Source organism: Telopea speciosissima, chromosome 8 (assembly GCF_018873765.1).
Source record: "Telopea speciosissima isolate NSW1024214 ecotype Mountain lineage chromosome 8, Tspe_v1, whole genome shotgun sequence".
Lineage (NCBI taxonomy): Eukaryota > Viridiplantae > Streptophyta > Magnoliopsida > Proteales > Proteaceae > Telopea > Telopea speciosissima.
The window spans coordinates 59,598,674-59,619,493 of record NC_057923.1 but is presented as its reverse complement, the minus strand read 5'-3'; the positions used below and the strand labels follow the sequence as shown (position 1 = coordinate 59,619,493).

Genomic DNA, 20,820 nt, shown 5'->3' with positions numbered 1-20,820 from the left:
AATCTGGTCCAGTTTAGGAATTCATATTCTAGAATGACAATTCTAAAGCACAAATTCTATTCATTCGACGCTAAAACCCACAAGAACATACAATGAAATGAAAAACCAAAAAATTGGGGGAAAATCAGTACTTTTGGGTGCCCCAAAAAAATAAATTGAAGAAATCTTCCACTACCTCAACAATATTGACCCTTGATTAGTGATAACCCTGGAAATCTTATTTCTGAGAGAGAGAGAGAGAGAGAGGATCTCGCCTTCCCAAATCTTCCGCCATGAATCTCTCTCTCTCTCTCTCTCCTCCTTTCTCGCCTTTAAGTCCTTACTGCCACTGGACCGAGGGATGGAATGCAACGGATGCTGGCTCCGACGAGGATGAAAGGCCGCCATCGTCTTCTTCCCCGCTATATGCCTTTCTCCTCCGACCTCTGTACCTCACACTCTCTGGAACTTTCTCAACAACCAAACGGTTGAGTGGAATGATAAACATCAATTTCCTTCAAATTACCTCCACATACAGCAAGGGACTGAGCAAGGGTGTGTGGGTGGGTGTTCACAGGTACAACAAGGGGTTCTAGGGTTGCGCAGGAGAAATTAGGTTGGAGATGGGTTTTTTAAGTTTTTAGAATAAAGGATAGTTTGGACATTTTACTCTCATTCAGTTAACTATCAGTTATGTCCGTTAGTTTTTGGGTTCAAATTGATATATTGGGCCTTAATGGGGTGGCATTAATTCCACGACCCAACAGAGGGGGTGTCAATGAAAATTTCCCTTTTTCTTTCCTCCTTCAAGAAAATTTGAGTTGAGAAACAGAGTATGAAGCTTGCTTAGCCTGCAAATATCATCAGGAATTTCACCGGAGATAACATTGTTGTTGAGATCTATGAGTTCCAATTCTTGATAATCTCCAGTTTCTAAATCTATGAGTTGCTTAGCCTGCAAATATCCTCTTAAGAACCAATCTAAGTTTCATCTTTATTGGTTTCCCACAACTAGTGGAAAAAAATCCTCTCCAACTCCAACTCCTCTCCAATTAGTGAGTTTTATACTTTTTTTTTTTTAGAAATTACTGATCTGTCATTTGTGAAGAACCAAAGCATCAAACTATGAGTTATGAAAAGGGCACAATATCACTCCTAGGCATCCCATCCCGGTAAGGTTATCAGGACACCCAGGTTACTATCTGATAAAGACCAAATTTTGTGGACAAATAGACCTAAATTTATATTTGTCGATAACTAAATAATTTAGGAATGGAATTTTCTAACCTCACCAACACAGCATCACATGGAATTTATAAAACATAGAACCATGAAACTTTTTAGGTTAAGGGAAGGTTTTAATGTGTCAATTTAACTTCATAGGTCAATCAGATCCTGGTCGGTGGCAATTGTGTTTTTAAACATCGAACAAACTATTTGGATTGTATTAATGTGGGGATTTTTTTTCGGATTAAAATTCTCTACAGTTCGGGCATCTTGCGGTACCACTGTAGTGTGGGCTTGAGAACTCGACACGTGAAAGAAGCTTCATCCAACGGTGCAACCTCGATGCAAGGCAATTTTTTGTTTTTTTTTGTTTCTTTTTTCTCAAGCTTGACACCGTTGGATATCACATCTTCCAAATATTGAGCTCCCAAACCTGCACTACAATGCACCGTAAGATTAGAGGACTGTAGAGGATTTTTTGTTTTTCGCCCTTTTTGTTTTTCTCCCTTTTTTAACTCACTTTCTCTTATAATTTAGTCTCTCCTCCCCGGAAGAATGGGTAGATTGAGACAGGTCAGAGAGTAATTTGGAATTCTATATCGCCTTTTCTTATGGTATTACACATTCACATGGCTTTGCTTCCCTTGTTCTTATCAAAAAAAAAAAAAGCTTTGCTTTCCTTACCCAATGAATTTTTGACAACTCTACTGTCCTGTCCACGTGTGTGCCCACACTCCTTTATTTTTGCCTGGCTATAGCGATCAAGGGGTCCACCTGGGGTTGTCCTTCTCAGTCAGTTTGACCTTACTTTATGTAAGTGGGTTATAAAAGGGTGTATTTATGCAAGTGGGTTATAAAAGGGCTCGCTGCTGTGCCGCATGATGCGCACAACAGCGCTGCAACTATAGCAGCAGATAAAAATTCGTTTATAGACATACAAGGACCATTAAAAATTAGAGGGGTAACATACTATTACACGTGAACATATTTGATTGAATTAAATCCTGAAATTTGAGATGTGGTTAATCTAACCCTCCATCATCTCTAAAATAGTCAGAATTATCATATCATCTTTTACTATGGCTAAAATTGATGAGACACCCTTCACTTATTAGCTCAGTCAGTCTAAGGAAACTCTGGCATTTTTATTATACTATCAATTCTTCTCTTTTTTTTTTTGTCTAATGAGTTGTTCGACATTAAATTACTTCAAGGTCACTCTCATAGTTTAAAGGTCCTACATGTATATAGTGAAAGTTTCTGCATACAAATATGCATTCCTATGAAATTACGAACAATACTATATCCACAATATTCGAGCTTTGGGATGCAAATGTGGATTGTATTTCTTTACTGTTTATAGGGTATAATACCCTCTAAACATACCACAGTTTATGTATTCCAAGGCATATCAACTTCATAGTTGATACCTTGGTCAGGAAGGCTCTATTAGTTGCATTTCTGACTATTTGACATGTCTCCATTCCCTGGCTCCATCTCCTATGTGTAGAAGAAGCGCCAAGTGGCTCATGCTCCTTTTATCAATAAATTATCTTTTTATCAAAAAAAAAAAAAATTCTAATTGGAAGGGTAGGAAAGGAAAGAGAAATCATATTTAAAAAGAAAATAGAGAATTTTGTAATTATATTGTGTAATTAACTTAAGCTCTTATTAAATATGGTAATCATATTACTCAAATGAAACTCTTATTTGCGTTATTAAAACTAAGAAAATTGATTGCAAAATATATATCAAAAAATTCAATAATGAGATTAAAAAAATATCTTTTGAAGTTAATTACACAATGATGTTAGATATTGATTATAAAAATTTCTATTTTATTTTCTTTGCAACTAGATGGAGCCATTGTTTTTTTTCTTTCACACACACACACACACACACAAAATGCAAATGGAAAAATTGCAAGATCTTTCCAAAGATAAGTCATTGGATCGTACGTACCCACTTGCAAAATGAGTCATTGTAGACTATAATGGCTTCCATCGCAAATTCCATGGGTTACGCTTCGTCTTATCGATTTAATCTGACGGTTTAACTCAAAAGAAGGGCAATTTTCACCAATATGTGCATCAACCACCAAGAAGAATAAATTAATACAATCAAATTCCATATATACATCCAAATTGACTAGACCAAGGGGCACATAACAACAAATGGTAGGTTCCATCATCAATATAGAACCAAGGGTGGATGGAACCCATTCTCGTACATTCTTGTTCTCGTACAAATATAGAACCAAGGCCATCAATTTAAAGTCTATGGCTTATTATCACCCAATTCAGTCAAGTCACCCCTTAGTGGTCCATAGCCCTTGGCAACTAGTCCTTTGTGTGGACCTAGATCATCTCCTCCAATTGTGGCGGGAGTTGGAGGATCCAGCCCAGCAAAAACAAGGGGGGGGATTGGTCGTTCCATAAGGGGGTCCGCCTATGAAATGACCCTAAGACCCCTGTTTTTGTTGGGCTGGATCCTCCAACTCCTGCCATAGTTGGTGGAGAGCCAAATACCCTTTGTGTCGGTAGAAATTCATTGACTGACCAAAGAGGGATTTCATGTCTCATATGATGGAAAAATTTTTGCTGCTACACAACATTCCTGCTACAAGACTGGTAGCCAAGGAAATAGAATAATTCACTACCCTTTTGGGTTCATAAATACCCTCCTAGGTTTAAGTACTTTCTAAAATACCCTTTAAGATCCCATTTCCTTGGTTGCCAACCTTGTGCTCCAGCTACAAGTGTAGCAACAAAATTTCGTCCACACCTTGATTGCCAATGAGGTCACCTACAAGTCTATAACCATAGTTTCCCTACGCCCTGTTTCTTAGCACTATCGTCCTATAAATAAGAGAGATTAGCTATCCTACCACAACTCAAAATTTCATATGAATGGTTTCTGCATTTGCATTCCCAAATTTGATTCTGATGGCACTTCTTTAGCTTATTCTAGTTTTCAACATTCTCCTCTTTGCTGGGAGCTCATTGAGGCTGCTAGAATCAGTTACCCATGATCGACTTGCTTTGCTCGAATTTAAGAAACAAATATATGATCCATATGGAGCACTGAGTTCTTGGAATGAATCCATCCATTTCTGCAACTGGGTTGGGATCACATGTGGCCATCGTCATCAACAACGGGTTATCAGCTTGAATTTAAAAGGAAAGGGCTTGGGAGGAAGCCTATCTCCTTCCATACGGAATCTCACTTTCCTTCGTTTCCTCATCATTTCAAACAATAGCTTCCAGGGCAAAATCCCCCAAGAGATTGGTAATCTGTTTCGACTACAACTCATTAGTTTTACTAACAATAGTCTTCAAGGAGAAATTCCTACCAGCTTATCCAACTGCACCCGTCTTAGAGTATTTCACTCCTCCAATAACAATCTTGTCGGGAAGATTCCGGTTGAACTATTTACATCTTTGTTAAAGCTAGAGATAATTTCTATTAATGGTAATGGCTTGACAGGAGAAATACCAGGTTCTTTTGGGAACATTTCATCCATCCAAGCTATCTCTTTGGGTGGAAATGAATTGCAGGGGAGCATTCCAAAATCCTTTGATCGGCTAACAAACTTATATGCTCTAGCACTTGATCAAAACAAGCTATCTGGTATGTTCCCTGTCTCACTATATAATCTCTCATCTCTTGAATCCATTTCTCTTCTTAAAAATCAACTTCATGGGAGCCTTCCACAAGACATAGGCCTCACTCTTCCAAATCTCAAAATACTAGAAATTGGACTGAACCTTTTCTCAGGGAGCATTCAGAGTTCCATCTCAAATATTTCAACACTCGAAATTCTTGATCTCGGTGGAAACAATTTTGTTGGACCCGTCCCTAAAAACTTGGGAAATCTTCAAAACCTTCAATGGTTCAGTATTAATGAAAATCAATGTGGAGCAGGGGAAGCTGATGATTTAGATTTTGTAAATTCTTTGGTTAATTGTACAAATTTAGAAAGTTTGGGCCTAAGAGATAATGGTTTTAAGGGTCCCCTTCCCAACTTTAAAGCCAATCTCTCAACACATCTCTCAATACTTTATTTGGGAGGGAATCAAATATCTGGAACCATACCTATTGGGATTGAGAATTTCGTTAACTTAACTTGTTTGGGCATGGAACGGAACTTGCTGGAAGGTAATATTCCGTCTGGCATAGGGAAACTTCTGAAGCTTCAAATATTAGCCTTGGATGAAAACAGACTTTCAGGACGGATACCTTCCTCTATAGGCAATCTCACTCATTTGTTTAAACTCCATTTAGAAGCCAACAACTTGAATGCAAACATTCCTTCCAACATTGGAAATTGTCAACGGTTACAGTACCTAAGCCTTTATAATAACAACATCCAAGGTCAAATACCTAAACAACTCTTTCTTATTTCCTACTTGTCGATATCTCTGGACTTATCTTATAACTCTCTGATCAGTTCCCTACCAACTGAAATTGGCAACTTGAAGGCTCTTTCTAGAATAGATATCTCCAATAACAAACTGTCTGGAGAAATTCCATCCTCCATTGGTTATTGTAATAGTTTGGAACATCTATTATTGGGGGGTAATTTGTTTGAAGGAACCATTCCTCAATCTTTGACTCTTTTGAAGGGGCTTCAAGATTTAGATCTCTCACTCAACAACTTATCAGGGCAAATCCCAAAAGATCTAGAGAAACTTTCAGTATTGCACAATTTGAATTTATCCTTCAATAATCTTGAGGGGGAGGTACCAACAAAAGGAATCTTTGGAAATTCAAGTGCAATTTCAGTGAACGAAAATGATAAGCTTTGTGGGGGAATTGTAGAGCTACAACTGCCTATATGCACAAACCATGGATCAACAAAACGAGAGAAGTCCAATGCTTTTAGAATTGTTTTGGTGATAATCAGTGTGGTTCTTGGTTTTCTTTTGATATCTTCCTTTCTTACTCTTTTTTGGATAAGAAGATCAAAAAGTAAACCTCCATCCACACCGTTAATCGGCGATCAGTTCTTAAAGCTTTCTTATAGAGAACTCTTCCAAGCTACTGGAGGATTTTCTCTTGCTAATTTCATAGGTTCTGGTAGTTTTGGCTCTGTCTACAAAGGAATTCTCAACCAAGATGAAACTATTGTCGCAGTCAAGGTGCTCAACCTTCAAAATCCAAGAGTTTACAAGAGCTTTATGGCTGAATGCAAAGCATTAAGAAACATTCGGCATCGAAATCTTGTCAAGATTTTAACATCCTGTTCAAGTCTTGATTCAAAAGGCAACGATTTCAAAGCTCTTGTTTATGAGTTCATGCCCAATGGGAGTCTAGATGATTGGTTGCATCTGCTAGTGGAGGCACATAATCATTCAAGGAATTTAAGCCTTCTTCAAAGATTAAACATAGCAATCGACGTGGCTTCTGCTTTGGATTACCTTCATTATAATTGTTATGCGCCAATTGTTCATTGTGACTTGAAACCAAGCAATGTTCTACTTGACAGTGATATGACTGCACATGTTAGTGATTTTGGTTTGGCGAGACTACTTTTAGAACTGGACGATAATTCATCCCAGAATCAAACTAGCACCATTGGGATAAAAGGATCTATTGGCTATGCTGCTCCAGGTAACAAATAAACTATACAATTTTATTTTGAGCTATCAATGTATTAAATTTTGATTATGTAGATTTAAATGACATGTACTAATTTTTTGTTGTCTATTCTAACCAGAATCCGTTGTAGGGTTATAAACATGACCCGAATGATGATTTAGAAAAAGGGTCCAAATTTAAAGATCTTGTCTATGAGGGTTAATATTTCAATCCAACTATCTTGGATATTCAGATCCTGCTCTAGATATTTGATTGAGTATACCAATACACTTTTCTATCTTACATAGATTGGATCATGGTTTTATTCATATTCGTTTTAATTAGGAATTGGTTATACTAGGAGTGCATTGACCCTGGTATCTAACTATATTGAAGAATTTAGATTGGTTCTTTTTTAATATAATTAAAAGAATCATGCTTCACAGATTGAAGAAATGACTATGTAACTTGCTATTTTTGAATAACGTGTTCACAATTTTCATATTCATGTCGTAATTTCTTGATTGTATAAAAAAAAAAATGCAAATCTCTTATCGTTATACTAACAATGAGAGGTTTTTAAATTTCAGAATATGGCATGGGTGAAAAAGCAAGTATACAAGGGGACGTGTTTAGCTATGGGATCCTTTTATTGGAGATGTTCACTGGGAAAAATCCAACAGATCAGATGTTCACTGATGACTTAAATCTCCATAACTTTGCATTAGCAGCTTTACCTGTAGATGTGATGCAAATTTTAGATCCAACACTCCTACCCAAGGAAGAACAAAGTGGAGAAATTGAAGAGGATTATATCAACAGAGCTGAAGGACCTAGTCATTTGACAGATAAATTGCAAAATTGCATAACGTCAATAATTGAAATTGCAGTCCAGTGTTCCATGGAATCGCCAAGAGAACGTATGAACATGAACAATGTTGTGAGGGAGCTACATTTAATCAAAAGGAAATTTTTTTGAAGCTAGAATCTATCAATATAGAACAACTACGTCTGATTAGAAGTGATTCTGAATTTATATCTTTGTAATTATCGTGTTGTATTGGTTGCTTAATACTCATGAAAAACCTGGGGAAAGGAAATTTCTTGGTCATGTATCAAAGGTAGGATGATCTAGAGTTATTCATACCATACTTTTAAAATACGATATCAATACCAACACAAATCAGCTGTATGGGGTCAAATCAGATAGTTTTGCCCTCAATTCTGATTAACGACTTTTTTTTGGACAGATTTACCCCAGTTAGAATCGTTCCACCAACACAATAACGGGTGGTATTTGTCGATCGGCTGCACTGGGGCCAAATTAGACGGTTCTGCCCTTAATTTTAATTAAAAGGTCTAAAAATATAATCTAATTTCAATCCTCTGAGGTCATATTCCCTTTTGATGCCTCTTGGTCATGATCGCTATAAAGCATTTGCTTCGACTGAAATTGTAGTCTTTATGTCTTATATGGATCTCCACATTCACCCTAAGATTCAGATATTTTGATAGTTATCTATTAGAAATGTTGTTATCATGTATCTTGGCAGCCTTTCAAGCATTTCATTATAATCGCTAACTATGGTTCTAACATTTGCAACTCTTGTGAGAAATGTCTGTGGCACGTTAATTGAATATTTGAATGTGAATGGGTTAAAATTGTGGGCTCATACTCCTTTTCTTTTTAAAAAAAAAAAAAATTCAAAATTGAGATGATTCAAAGTCCTAATGAACCAAACTCCGTTCTCCAGATGCTCTGTTGTATGTTTTTTTTTTGGTTAAAAGGAGCTTATATTTGTAGAAAGTAATTAAAACTTACAACCTGTAGTATGTCATTCCATTAGCATCATTCCTAATTATAATGGAAAGAGCTTCTAGAAGACAATCTAGTCTAGAAACATCTTGAGATAGATACACCAAACCAGCTAAATAGTCTGCACAGCCATTGATCTCCTTGTTAGGATGAATAAAACTACAACTGCAAAAATTGTCACGCAAGCCACGGATCATCCTTGGCTTAACACGTGTTTCCATCAAACCAAAAACCACAAGCTGATTCTTCATAGCCCAATCGAACACCGCCCTGCGCTTATTGGGATCATTTAAACCCCGAGTATTCCATGCCCCAACATTCATCAATGCGAGATTGGAGAAGTGGAGCAATGCGCGAAGTTGGCCCGACCTGGACTGCGATCAGGTACACGAGGTACTGCAGAACCCTCAACACCATCTTCACTAGTCACAATAGGCTCCACATCCTGTAATGGAGCGAATCTATTACCAACAAACGACTGATCAGCATCCTTCCCAGTAGAGTTGGTCCTCAAACCCAAATCAGTTCGGTCCAGTGAACCAGGTTTAGCAAAATTCAATTTACTATGTAAGAGAGATTTAGAGATTCCACCATTCCATTAAAAACGGAAAAAAAAGGCAACTAAATCTAAAAGAAAAAGCTGGGTTAACATGAACAAGGTAACCGTAGAATACGGTAACCAACATGAATAGGGTAATGAATTTTGCTTCATTTTCTTATCTGAATCATTACAATTTTATTTTTCAGAAATAGATTTGGTGTTTCTTCTGAATTCATCTTACAGGCATGGTTTAAAGTATCGACTGATACGATACGAACCGATAAGTATCGGTATTAGTCGATACCAATACGATACATACCACCGACAAGTATCTTTTTTTCAGAAAATAGTATGTCTGGATTGGTATTATATTGTATCGGTCGATACGAATTGATACGATGCGATACAGACCGATACTCACAATATGTACATTAAAGATTCTGTGAGAATATTGCTACGTATCGGTAAGTATCGATTGTTACGGCTCAGTACGATCGATACAACTTGATACATATCGATATGATCGATACCAAGCGATTCACATTGATACAGCCATTAAATGCCCTTGTAACTATCAAACTATGATTTTGTTTTTGAGATCAAAGATTGCTGGAGATATCATAGAAAAAGAAGATTTCACAAAAAAAAATGGTAGGTTTCAAAAAATTGTGATCAATGTGTTTAAATCATGATTTTTTATCCTATTATTTCTATAAATCGATAGATTTAAATAAAACTAAGTTTTATTGATGCATCAAACTCGATCATTTGCAAGGATTTGTACTTAAAAATCGATGAAAATCTCTTGTCTCGTTACCAAATGCTCGTGACTTTAGCTAAGAGATATTATTGTTAAAGTTATGCAATGGTTGCTTAGGGGTGATGAATTGCTGGGTGTTAATTTGCATCAATCATCAAGGCTTCTAAGATATAAGGACTTAATACAGTAAGAATGACCAACGACTTGGGTTAATTCCTTGCAGTACATGATTTGCAATTGAATAGGAAAGGGAGCTCTTTAGTAGCTACCATTAATGATTATGGTTCCACTGAGAGCTCTGGACCTTTATCTGCTGCTGTAACTGGAGCGCTGCTGTGCGCATCGTGTGGCGCAGCAACGGTCATGTGCGCACAGTGGGATCCGCTGTGCACACATGGCCGTTGTTGCACCGCACGATGCACACAGCAGCTCCAGCTACAGCGGACCCACTGTGCACACATGGCCATTGCTGCACCGCACGATGCACACAGCAACTCCAGTTACAGCAGATCCGCTGTGCACACATGGCCGTTGCTGCACCGCACGATGCACACAGCAGCTCCAGTTACACCAGCGGATAAAAATGCGAGAGCTCTCAATGGAATGGTGTGTCATGATGCACCTCTATTCATGTAGGCCAATAGGAAGCATGTCTAGATCCAAATGGTTTAAAAGTAGTAGAAATAGAACAGAAGAGGATAAAGATAGACAGATTATTTATTTCCTCGTACTAGCATTCATTAAGGTCAATAGGAGACTATCAAAGAGAACTAACTGATTTACACAAATCATTTATTAATAATAAAGAATACAGTTAACAAAAAGGGAAGTATCATACTTTCATTAGAATCAGGAATCGGCCCATGAATTGGTCCTATTCAAAATGACTTATAAATAAAATGATTAGGAATCGGTTGATTTGGATTCGATTCAAGAAGCAACGATTAGGATTTAGGAGGGGTGAAAATTATAAGGGTATTTATGTAATATCCTTTCATATATTCTAATATAATCCTACTTCTATTAATACTGAGGTTGTGAGGGACAATCTAGTAATTAGTCCAGCTGACCTAAACCCTAGTTTTCCTATAAATACTAGTTGGAGGCAACAGTCTGGATATTCCAAACTAGATACTCAGGGTGTAATGCTTTAAGCAACCTTGTGCTTAAACCCTAAATCCTAACAGAAATCAAGATCAATAGCAGTTAATTCCGATCCAAATAGGCCACAGATTCATTGATCCGATTCCTGATTTTAAAACGGTGGTCCAAACATATAACACATCATGGTGAATTTATCATCATCTTGAGCGGTGATTAAAACCTTTCTCCTTAAGAAAACCAGGTTTCAACAGTTGTTTTGGTCGCTATAGATTTTTTGGACACAAGTCATTTTTTTGAAGCTGATGATTATAAGTTTGTCGAAGGGTTTCGACTATTCTGTGAATCTTAATATGATGATTAGGGAGATTTGGTCCTATGCTTGAATGAAGGGATGTTTGATCCTCTACTTGTTCCAAAATCGCCTGGCCTTGGCATTTGGTTTTACAACTTTTGAACAAGTTCTTTTATTGTTTTCAAACTCAATCGGAATTTTTTAAAATCCATACGAATTTTTCCAAACCTATAACCGAACGGTTATATCCAACCGATTTTTTAAATTACAAACGAATCTTTCACAGTGTATCCGATTTTTTAGAATCATACACGACCTTTTGAAAGAATATTTCAAGTCCTCACCTAATTTTTTGAAAGAAATTTTTTTTTAACAAATCTGTCTGTATTGTTTTTTTAAGTCCTATTGAAAAAACTTATGCGAACTTTTCGTCCAAAATTTATCAAACTGGCTGTGTGCGCTCTATCTCACACATTCACACCTCTTTCTCATCTCTTCCTGAATTCATCAAAATATTATCTCCTTGCTTGCGATTGCAGCAAACCCTACCCTATTATTTTCTTTTGTTCCCCAAGATTTACCGCTCCTGGCTATCCGATAAACTCCCCAGGCCAGAGAGGTGAGGCAGCCATGGCGGAATCCCACAATGGAGGTAGGTAGTTTCCACAGGCTCATCAACAAATCCAAAGCTGAAAGTGTCTCCTCCGTCTCAATCGAGCTCTACAACCAGAGATGAGATGAGACCTGCGTTGTTCAAGTAATAATTTGCCTTCTTCACTGGATGGATCTAATCTCTAAAATCTTAAATCTGTCAAATCTCATCAGTTTATGGCCCTGTGAATCTGGTAGATTCTTCTACACTGTTGGTCTTTCGTTGTGGATTCTTATTCCATCTGGTCTTTATCGATGGGCCATTGATGGATTATCTGATAAGCTTCTTTTGTAGATACAGAATTTTATTTTTTCAGTTTCAGGGATAGAGAGATTCACACTCCTAATGAACCAAACCCCTTTCTCTAGATGCTCTGTTGTAGGATCAAAGTAATCGAAATTTGACAAATAGAAGAAGAAAGCAATTGTCTGCTTATCTAATTAGAGAGAGTCACAGTTGTTGTAGATCGAACTGAACAACTATGCAAAACAGATTCGAGTGAAGAGATTCCAGAAAGATGGAATTTCGATCTCGTTTGCTTAAACGCTTCTCCATCTTCAAACCCTAGCCGATATTTTTGGAAATCAACACGAATCTTTCAAACACTAGATGAACGTTTTAACATAACCGAAATCTTTCAAAACGCACCCGATTTTTTCAAAGGATACGCGAATTTGTAAACTCCTACCGTTTTTTAACCTATAAGCGAATCTTTGAAAACCTAACCGAATTTTTCAAACGACTTTTTAAAAATCCTGTCCAAACCATTATACGAACTATTCACCCGAATTTTTTTGTAAACTGTGTGCGCTCTCTATAACATTTCTCTCTCATCGTTCTCCCAGTGGAAAAAGATGGCAGAATCAGAGTTTCATCAAAATCTTCTCTTTGTTCCCCGGGATTTACCGCTCCTGGCGATCCGATAAACTCCCCGGACCAGAGAGGCGAGGGCCGCGAGGCAGCCATGGAGAATCCTACAATGAAGGTTCCTCGACAGTCCTTTCATCGACGTTGCTCACAAGGTCAGTTTCCACCGTCTCAATCGAGCTTTACAACCAGTGATGAGATCTGTGTTGTTCAAGTAATAATTTTCCTTCTTCACTGGTTGGATCTATCTCTAAAATCTTCAATCACTCAGAGCTCATCAGTATATTGGCCTGTGAATCTCGTAGATTCTATATTGTTGGCCTTTTCATTTTTCACTCTTTTGTCGTGGATTCTTATTCCATCTGGTCTTTATCGATGGGCCCTCAATGGATTATCTGATGAGCTCTTTTGTAGATACAGAATTTTATTTTCTTCAGTTTCAGGGATATAGAGATCGATTCACACTCCTAATGAACCAAACTCTTTCTCCGGATGCTCTGTTGTATGTTGTTTTGTGTGGAAGCAGGAAACTCTAGTCTTTGGACAAGTTCCAATCAGATCCCTTCATGAGGGGGGGGGGGGGGTGAATGTTCCACGTACGGGAGCATACGTAAACGATTCATTGGTTAGTGCACCATACTTAAGAATCCAACGGTCCACCCAACGTTTGAAAGGATAAAAAAAGACGTCACTCTCCACATCATCATTCCACTAGGATAACTCAAGGGTATGATAGGTAATATGTATAAACATCTCATTTTGTCATTTCCCCTGGAGGCCTCCCATGACGATGATGAGCATCTGTCAAGTCACCACTCTGGAGGGCAAACGACATGACGGGGGTTGGCAAAGATCATTCACCCTCCATACCCCTCAGAAGGAAAACCTTGTAATCCCATTGGAGGGTGAATGATCTTTGCCAAAGTTTAATACAAAAGAAAGGCAATTTCCACCAACATGTCATTAACCACAAAAAAAGAAAATTAATACAACCAAATCCATATATACATCCAACTTGAGTGGACCAAGAGACACATGACAACAAATGGTAGGTTTCTCATTTTGCAGACTTTAACCTGTTCATTTGGACAAAGACATCATCAACATGGCTGATATGGTCAGGTGTATATATGATGTGAAACGCTGGGATATTATTTCTTCTCTAAGCTGTTTTTTGGTATGTATTCTAGGTCGATGTTGCATTTTCGAACGATAAAAACAATTGTTTATATCGCCCAAGAATACGAAATCGACTTGGAATGCATTCTAAGAATGCATACCAAACACTGTAAATTTTTTAATGTATAAAATTTTACATGTAAATTTACATAGAAACAAACAAAGCCTTAAGAAGACCAGGGTTCAATAGGGAAGACTACAATGACAGACGAGCGATAAGAACCCAATCTCCTTCTTCATCGGTGTTGCAAAACCTGTAAGGAGTGCTAAGATACATTTAAGAAAAGGAAAGGAAAATAAAACGCAGTGTTGCGGCGAATCTGAGGTGATCTTAATTGGCTCGGGTTCTGCCCAAGTTAACTTACCACATGGGTTTAGTTGCTTGCCGCACAAGTTTTATGAGTTAGTCTGAGTGACCTAGGCCGATTCCTAACCTCAGTCTCCTGGTTGACTCGATACGAAGCCTTGGAGTGGTTCATTTGATTTTAAGCCGATATCCGATTTGAGTGTTGGGTACAGTATACTTTGGTTCGCCCAGGACTCACATGGTTCAGGCCGGGTCGGGTAGTTGATTCTACTATGCTTCCGACCTGTAACGTGTCATTCTGTAATTGGTTAGCCATAATATGGTTAATCACAGAGAATTATAATTATGACCTCAAAAAATCCCAAAGAATCCTAGTTGGAACTAGATCCAAGATACACAGCATGAGCTCTTCTACCATGAAAACAACTCGGACCTGCTTGAATTCAAGCTTTTCTCAACTAGTTAGTAGCTCAATTTAAGCAAAAGAATGATAGAGAATAGACTATTAGAGAAGTAAAATTTGGGATCGTTTATTAGATCGATAATTAACTATTTCAAACTTTGTCAAAGATCAAAATAATCGAAATTGGACAAGAAGAGTCACAGTAGTTGCAGATGGAACAGAGCAACTATGTAAAGCAGATTTGAGTTAAGAGATTCCAGAAAGCAATTGACTCTCTCTCTCTCTCTCTCCTTTTCCTTCCTGCAGCAGATAAGTTCCTTCTCTTATCGATAAATTTACTGAACAATTTCTGTGTTTCGCATTTCTGCTCGATCATCATGCTCTTCACCTTCTTTTTTTTTGGTTTTTTCTCTGAATCTGTTTTTGTTATGTTTTTGGTTTCAGATTTTTCAGGGGAGCTGTGTCATAGAGACCCTGAACAATGGTTCTTCTTCACGCCAAGACAAGCGAGGGAAGCCCGTGGCGGTGGAAGACCCAACCGAACCACCACTTCCGGATACTGGAAAGCGACAGGCTCTCCTGGCTACGCCTATTCCTCAGGGAATCGAGTTATCGGAATGAAGAAAACCATAGTGTCCTACAAAGGAAAAGCTCCTAGTGGAAGGTGACCGAGAGTACCGAGCCATCCTTGAACAAGCCTCTTCTTCTTCAACTAATTCAACTCCAAATCCAATTGTGAGTAACTTTAACACTTACTAAACATAGCAAATTTTTTGCTAAAGTAGATTGAGAGCTCTTGTTAGGGATTCGGGTAGAACTCATTCTTAAAAGACAACAATTAAAGAGAGAGTACTAAATACATAAGTCTTAACATAGAACTATTCGCATCCCCTGTAGGATTATTACTTTCATTGGAACTGATGAGAGACATTAATAACAAATTTTGCAGTTAAGGCAGGAATATAGTTTGTGTTGTGTGTATGTAGGATCGGGGAGCTTGCGAGCATTTGATCGAAGGCCCTCAAGAGCCACAACAAGCGAGTTGACAATGCACCTACACCAAGCAGTTGCTTCTGGCGGTGGTGGTGGTGGTGGCGGTGGAAGATGATCGGAGGCGGTAGTAGTGGTGATGATGGTGGTGCTGGTGGAAGAAGAAGAAGCAAAAAGGAAGAACAGGAAATGGGAGAAGAAGACACAATAGGGAGAGTAGGGGATGGCAAAATTGGAATAGAGTTATATTAAGGGTATTTTGGGGTTTTAAAAATTTTGTACATGCCACATCATCACTTAATGGCGTTTTTAACGATTAGGGTACGGTTGATAGAATCTTGGGAAAGTAGGGGAGGGTATTATCATTATTCAAAACTTGGGTATTGGGTTGATATTATGGATACTTAGAGGGGAGGGGGTGATATTTCCCCTACTATATACAATACTAGAAAAACATGCAGTGATAAGAAAATTCCCCTAACGTGTTTGTGTCTGTACTATGCTCTCTCTCTATTGTCCTCAAAGAGTGTATCTAGCAGTTCTTTGTTACCTTTTCAGATCAATCTGGATCCCTATACGATATTTCATAGGCATTAAACCTCTCTTTTATACTCTTGGAATAGTGAGTAAGATCCTCCACCATCCATATTTAACTAAACTTATCTCTACAACCTTACTTGGGCATCTGGGCACTATCGGTCGATCCCTAGATCGAATCGGTACCCCAATATGAGAAATCTCAACCCTAAAATAGGGTTTTTACTACTTTTTTTTTTCTAACAACTCTATGAGATTTCATCCCCTTCTATATAAATCATTTTAACAACTTAAGAACACCATTATAAGGAACTTTTTAATGGATCAAACCATAACAACATACTCAAAGGAATCAACGAGGACTTAGGGTTTACCTTTCCAAGCTCAAACCCTAACTGGAGAGCTTTTCCTTGGTTCTTCTGACTCCCCTTTGAACCAAAAGTCTCTTCCAACAATTTGATACTCAAATCCTCAAGCTTTTTTTACTCAAATCAATGATTTTTTTTTCCCAATTGGAATGGCAGCCAAACCATTTTGCATGCTAGGACCCGAATGAATGATCCATTTGCTGGTCATTGCCAAAAATCATGCCCCAACACTTAAATCACAATGATCCTCACCACTCAAAGTCGAACCCACATTTTTCTAAGTTGCCTAGTCTTGACTCTTGAAGGTACCTCCACCTTCTATCTTCAATCTCCTCTGGAGTACCCAAAGGCTAGGGCAAACGAATCATCATTATCTCTAATGAGGATCATTTTCTTTTGATGGATGATAAAAGAACATTTCTTGCTCCTCCCTTAGATACATGATCTATTGCCACAATGCTTTAACTTTTCTTTTTTTAATATGTAAGGTTGTAGGAATAAAATATCATGGGTAGCAAGTATAAGACTAGAGATACTATAAACAAATAGTAAATACAAGACTTATCTGATTGGTATGGCAGATAGTATCGTACCGCATCAACAATACACGTTCTCTTGTATAACCCGAACAATAAATGGTAGAGTTGAGTCGCATCAAACGATGCTCTCCTTAAGGTTTTTAGATGCCCCAATTCTACAATCTGGGTTGACCATGCATCTATACCCCCAAGATAAAACAACTCTCTAATCACATAGGTTGTAGTTTCAAATGTGATTACAAAGGGTGTCCAAAGGCTATATTCACTAATTCATCGACACTGACCGACTACGGTGGGGAAGAAAAAAATGTATTTCAAAAACAATTGTTAGAGAATGAGCAAGACCTCCTCTCTTTATATAGGAGAGGAAGAGACACCCCTAAGGGATGTCTCCAAGAGATATGTCCCAACTCATGTCTTTTCTCATAAGGCTTGTTTGTTAGCCACTCAAACAAGTCTTCCAATAGGCACCTATTGGCTATTTAGGTGTCTATTAGGAAAGCTCTCAACCCTTCAACAAAATTGTATTTTGAATCTTTAATTTTAAAACAATTAAAAATCCAACAATCCCCCACAGATTTAAAATACCGATAAAACAAAATACTGAATTAGTGAATATATTAAACATAGTAGGACACATCGTTGCAGGTGTCTTTCGGACTTGAACCTACACTAGGTCTGATGAACTTCGCTACAGAGTACGGGTGAAGTCAGACTTCTTGAACCTTTCCTCATTGGCGTAGCCGGCAAGCTCACCATCCATATTCTACCAGTCGACCTTATGTGACTTAACCCATTCATGTCAAAATTGGACATTTTTAACTGGCCTTGTCCCCTATCTTGGTCTCATGGATGTTTAAAGAGTTCGCCTTTAAAACTCTCATCGATAGGCGGCCTCACCTCCTACATCCACTAAGGTCATCCAATGCGCACCACAGTTAACACACCCCCACATTTCGTAGGATTTGGCTTGATTAAGAGTATCTAACTCATCCTCATTTCATTGTGGTGGTACTACTTTCCCATGTAGCCAGAACGAGTAAATTTTAGTAGTACTAGTCAGGTCATCCGGTGACTTCGATTGTACCCTTTGAACCTAATTCAGGAGTTAAACCTCTTCACATAGGTTGGGTGTCCATCACATGACCTAGGACATAGGCTTTAAACTCATTACTTAAATGTATACAACAATAATGGTCAGAGGCTATATAATAGTATTAGTCATTTTCTATCCCGACTATACTAAGCTGATAATGCTACCTTCCTTAGCCTCACCAGATATATGTAACCAAGACATATTAGTCTTTATTTCTCTACTGACCATGCCCTTTGTATTTCGTAACACAATTTGGCTTTGGTCATCACCATATATCTATCATTTATAATCATAACCTTATGGCTCCAGATCCGATTTTCTTACGAAGCCATAAAAATAAAACCATGGTGGAACCTATAACTTAGGCTTATATTACCGATTCCATGAATCATAACTTAGGTTTATATTACTGATTCCATGAATCACCCCCACCAACACATGTATTTACATGCTACATTTGAACCAAGGTAACCTTTCAAATATTTACATAACAGAATCTAAACATATCTATTAGATTCAATTTTCAAGTAGAGATTATCACTCTACTTGGCTTTATATATCTCTTAAAAGAGACTCAATATGTAAATATACAAATTCTCATAATAACCCCCACATATTGGGTTTATCACATTCAGAGAAATGAGCCAATACAAAATGAGAATGTCCTTGTGAGAAAACTGTGACCCCCACACTTACATACTAATTTACCCATACAATTTTACTTGCATATCAAATATAGCATAACATTCAAATAAAACTCATGCTCCCAAGTAAATATGGACATAAATCTATGCACAAATAATGATAGAATAAGCACCCGACCAATATGTATACAATGTCACTTGTCTCTATCAACAACCAATTTGATCAACAAATACAGTCACCCGGCTTTACTTGCCAGTGCTTGGATTTATCATAACCCAATCAAAATAAATGCCCATTAGACGTGATCAACCAAGCATTCAAACATATGATGGTTATATGAAAATATCTTAAACACCTTACATCATAAACATGTGTTTAAAACATGTACCACTATTCATATAAAGTATGAAAATACATAAACCACATATGGACTGAAACAGAATGAACCAACAATAATGGGCTATGATGTCCACTAGTTTCCAAAATAGAAACTGGGAGACATAGCCCATGGTAATAATGAATATGACCCAATTCAAGAGGTGGTGTCTCTTGAAAAATACCAAAACAGTAGATAAACAATACAATGTAATGTCATAAAAACAAACTGTGGTGCAACCATCGACACTAAGAAAGAAAATATCTTTTATTAGCCAAAAATCTTAACTCAACAAGATGAGTTAAGAGAAACATTGCAACGATTCACAAAAATGCTTCTTTTGAAAATATCCAACTCTTAGTCCAACCGTTTCATCTTACGGTTAAGCACAACCACTAAAAGTCATACATGCTATTGAAACCACCCATCTTATTATACAAGATGCCCATGCTATTGAAAGATCTCCTTCGAGGTTCTCATGAACCGAGAGTAACTCAGTCAATCTATTCAAGACCACGTGTAAAGACACATTGGTTCACATTTCCCAATAATCAAAACCAACATTATATAATATAACTCACCACAACCCATGTAAAACCCATTCAACCAATACAATTGCCTTCTTGAACTTTGTATCCGATTTTTATGAACTAAAAACCATGCCATGTGCCTAGCTCTTAAGAGTATAGACCCCTTCTCAAACCGTTTCATAATTCTAAAGCAAACACCATTTGAAGAAAATCATTCGGTTAAATACCTTTGATGCTTCCATCCGAGGGACCTCTTCTCTGGAGATATCTCTAAGGCCAAAGCCCATCTGACCAGATTAATGTAAATAAAACGGGTGCCAATGCAGTGGAAACGATGGCAGAAGAATCAGAGTTCTATACTGAGACCTGAGTTCATCAAAATTTTCTCTCCTTACTTGCGATTGTAGCAAACCCTACTCTGTTACTTCTCTTTGTTCCCCAAAATTTTCCGCTCCTGCCAATCTGATAAACTCCCCTCACCAAAGAAAGAGGTGAGGCAGCCACGGCGAATCCCACAATGGAGGTTCACTCTTTTTTGCAACTTTTGCAAGTTTGTTGCTCACAAAGTCAGTTTCCACTTTCCACAGGCTCATCAACAAGTCCAAAGCTGAAAGAGTCTCCTCCTCCATCTCAATCCAGCTCTACAACCAGCGATGAGACCTGCGTTGTTCAATTATTGACCCAAATGAATCAATTCCACCCAATTGACCCATCCATTGCTAATGAAATTAGCCCATTAGGTTCAACTAATTTATATTAAATCCCTTTAATCTAACATGCAGGTGGTTTCATTTACATCTATAAGACTATAATTTAATCATTAATTTTACATTTGAAGTATAAATTTCATAACATAAATCTAACTATACATTAATACAATTAATTTTAATCATGAAACCAAAATTATTCAATCATGGTAAGATTTAGATTAGTTGATTCAAAATATTTTAGTTACATTCATTTTTCTTTAATAATTTAAATCTACGAAATTTTACCCTTCAACAACAATATGCCCACCATTTGGTGCCAATC

General features: G+C 37.6%; 3 protein-coding genes across 4 annotated transcripts in view; 2 read left to right on the top strand and 1 right to left on the bottom strand.

Moving 5' to 3' along the window:
• The window catches only part of LOC122671415 (pheophytinase, chloroplastic), a 33,760-nt gene extending 18,814 nt beyond the window's left edge, over window positions 1-14,946 (bottom strand). The window contains exon 1 of one of the 2 annotated variants that reach the window (XM_043868610.1): window positions 14,907-14,946. The gene's annotated coding sequence lies outside the window, so the exon portion shown is untranslated. The remainder of the gene's footprint in view (window positions 1-14,906) is intronic. The other variant, XM_043868611.1, reaches the window with a different exon arrangement.
• On the top strand, window positions 1,762-16,462 carry LOC122672512 (probable LRR receptor-like serine/threonine-protein kinase At3g47570). The gene is made up of 4 exons (XM_043869974.1): window positions 1,762-1,779; window positions 4,167-6,819; window positions 7,377-7,807; window positions 16,452-16,462. Exons 1-3 carry the CDS (start codon window positions 1,762-1,764, stop codon window positions 7,763-7,765), a joined length of 3,060 nt encoding a protein of 1,019 aa, XP_043725909.1. The 3' UTR covers window positions 7,766-7,807; window positions 16,452-16,462.
• On the top strand, window positions 12,916-15,815 carry LOC122672510 (NAC domain-containing protein 90-like). Its single transcript, XM_043869973.1, has 4 exons — window positions 12,916-12,973; window positions 15,152-15,371; window positions 15,493-15,505; window positions 15,657-15,815. Exons 1-4 carry the CDS (start codon window positions 12,916-12,918, stop codon window positions 15,813-15,815), a joined length of 450 nt encoding a protein of 149 aa, XP_043725908.1.
• Window positions 16,463-20,820: the final 4,358 nt, after the last annotated feature.

Coding starts and splice junctions, on each gene's coding strand:
- LOC122672512 (XM_043869974.1), top strand. Junction 6,820..7,376: donor TATTGGCTATGCTGCTCCAG/GTAACAAATAAA, acceptor TTTAAATTTCAG/AATATGGCATGGGTGAAAAA.
- LOC122672510 (XM_043869973.1), top strand. CDS start 12,916: ATGGAGAATCCTACAATGAAGGTTCCTCGACAGTCCTTTCATCGACGT. Junction 12,974..15,151: donor TCATCGACGTTGCTCACAAG/GTCAGTTTCCAC, acceptor TTTTGGTTTCAG/ATTTTTCAGGGGAGCTGTGT.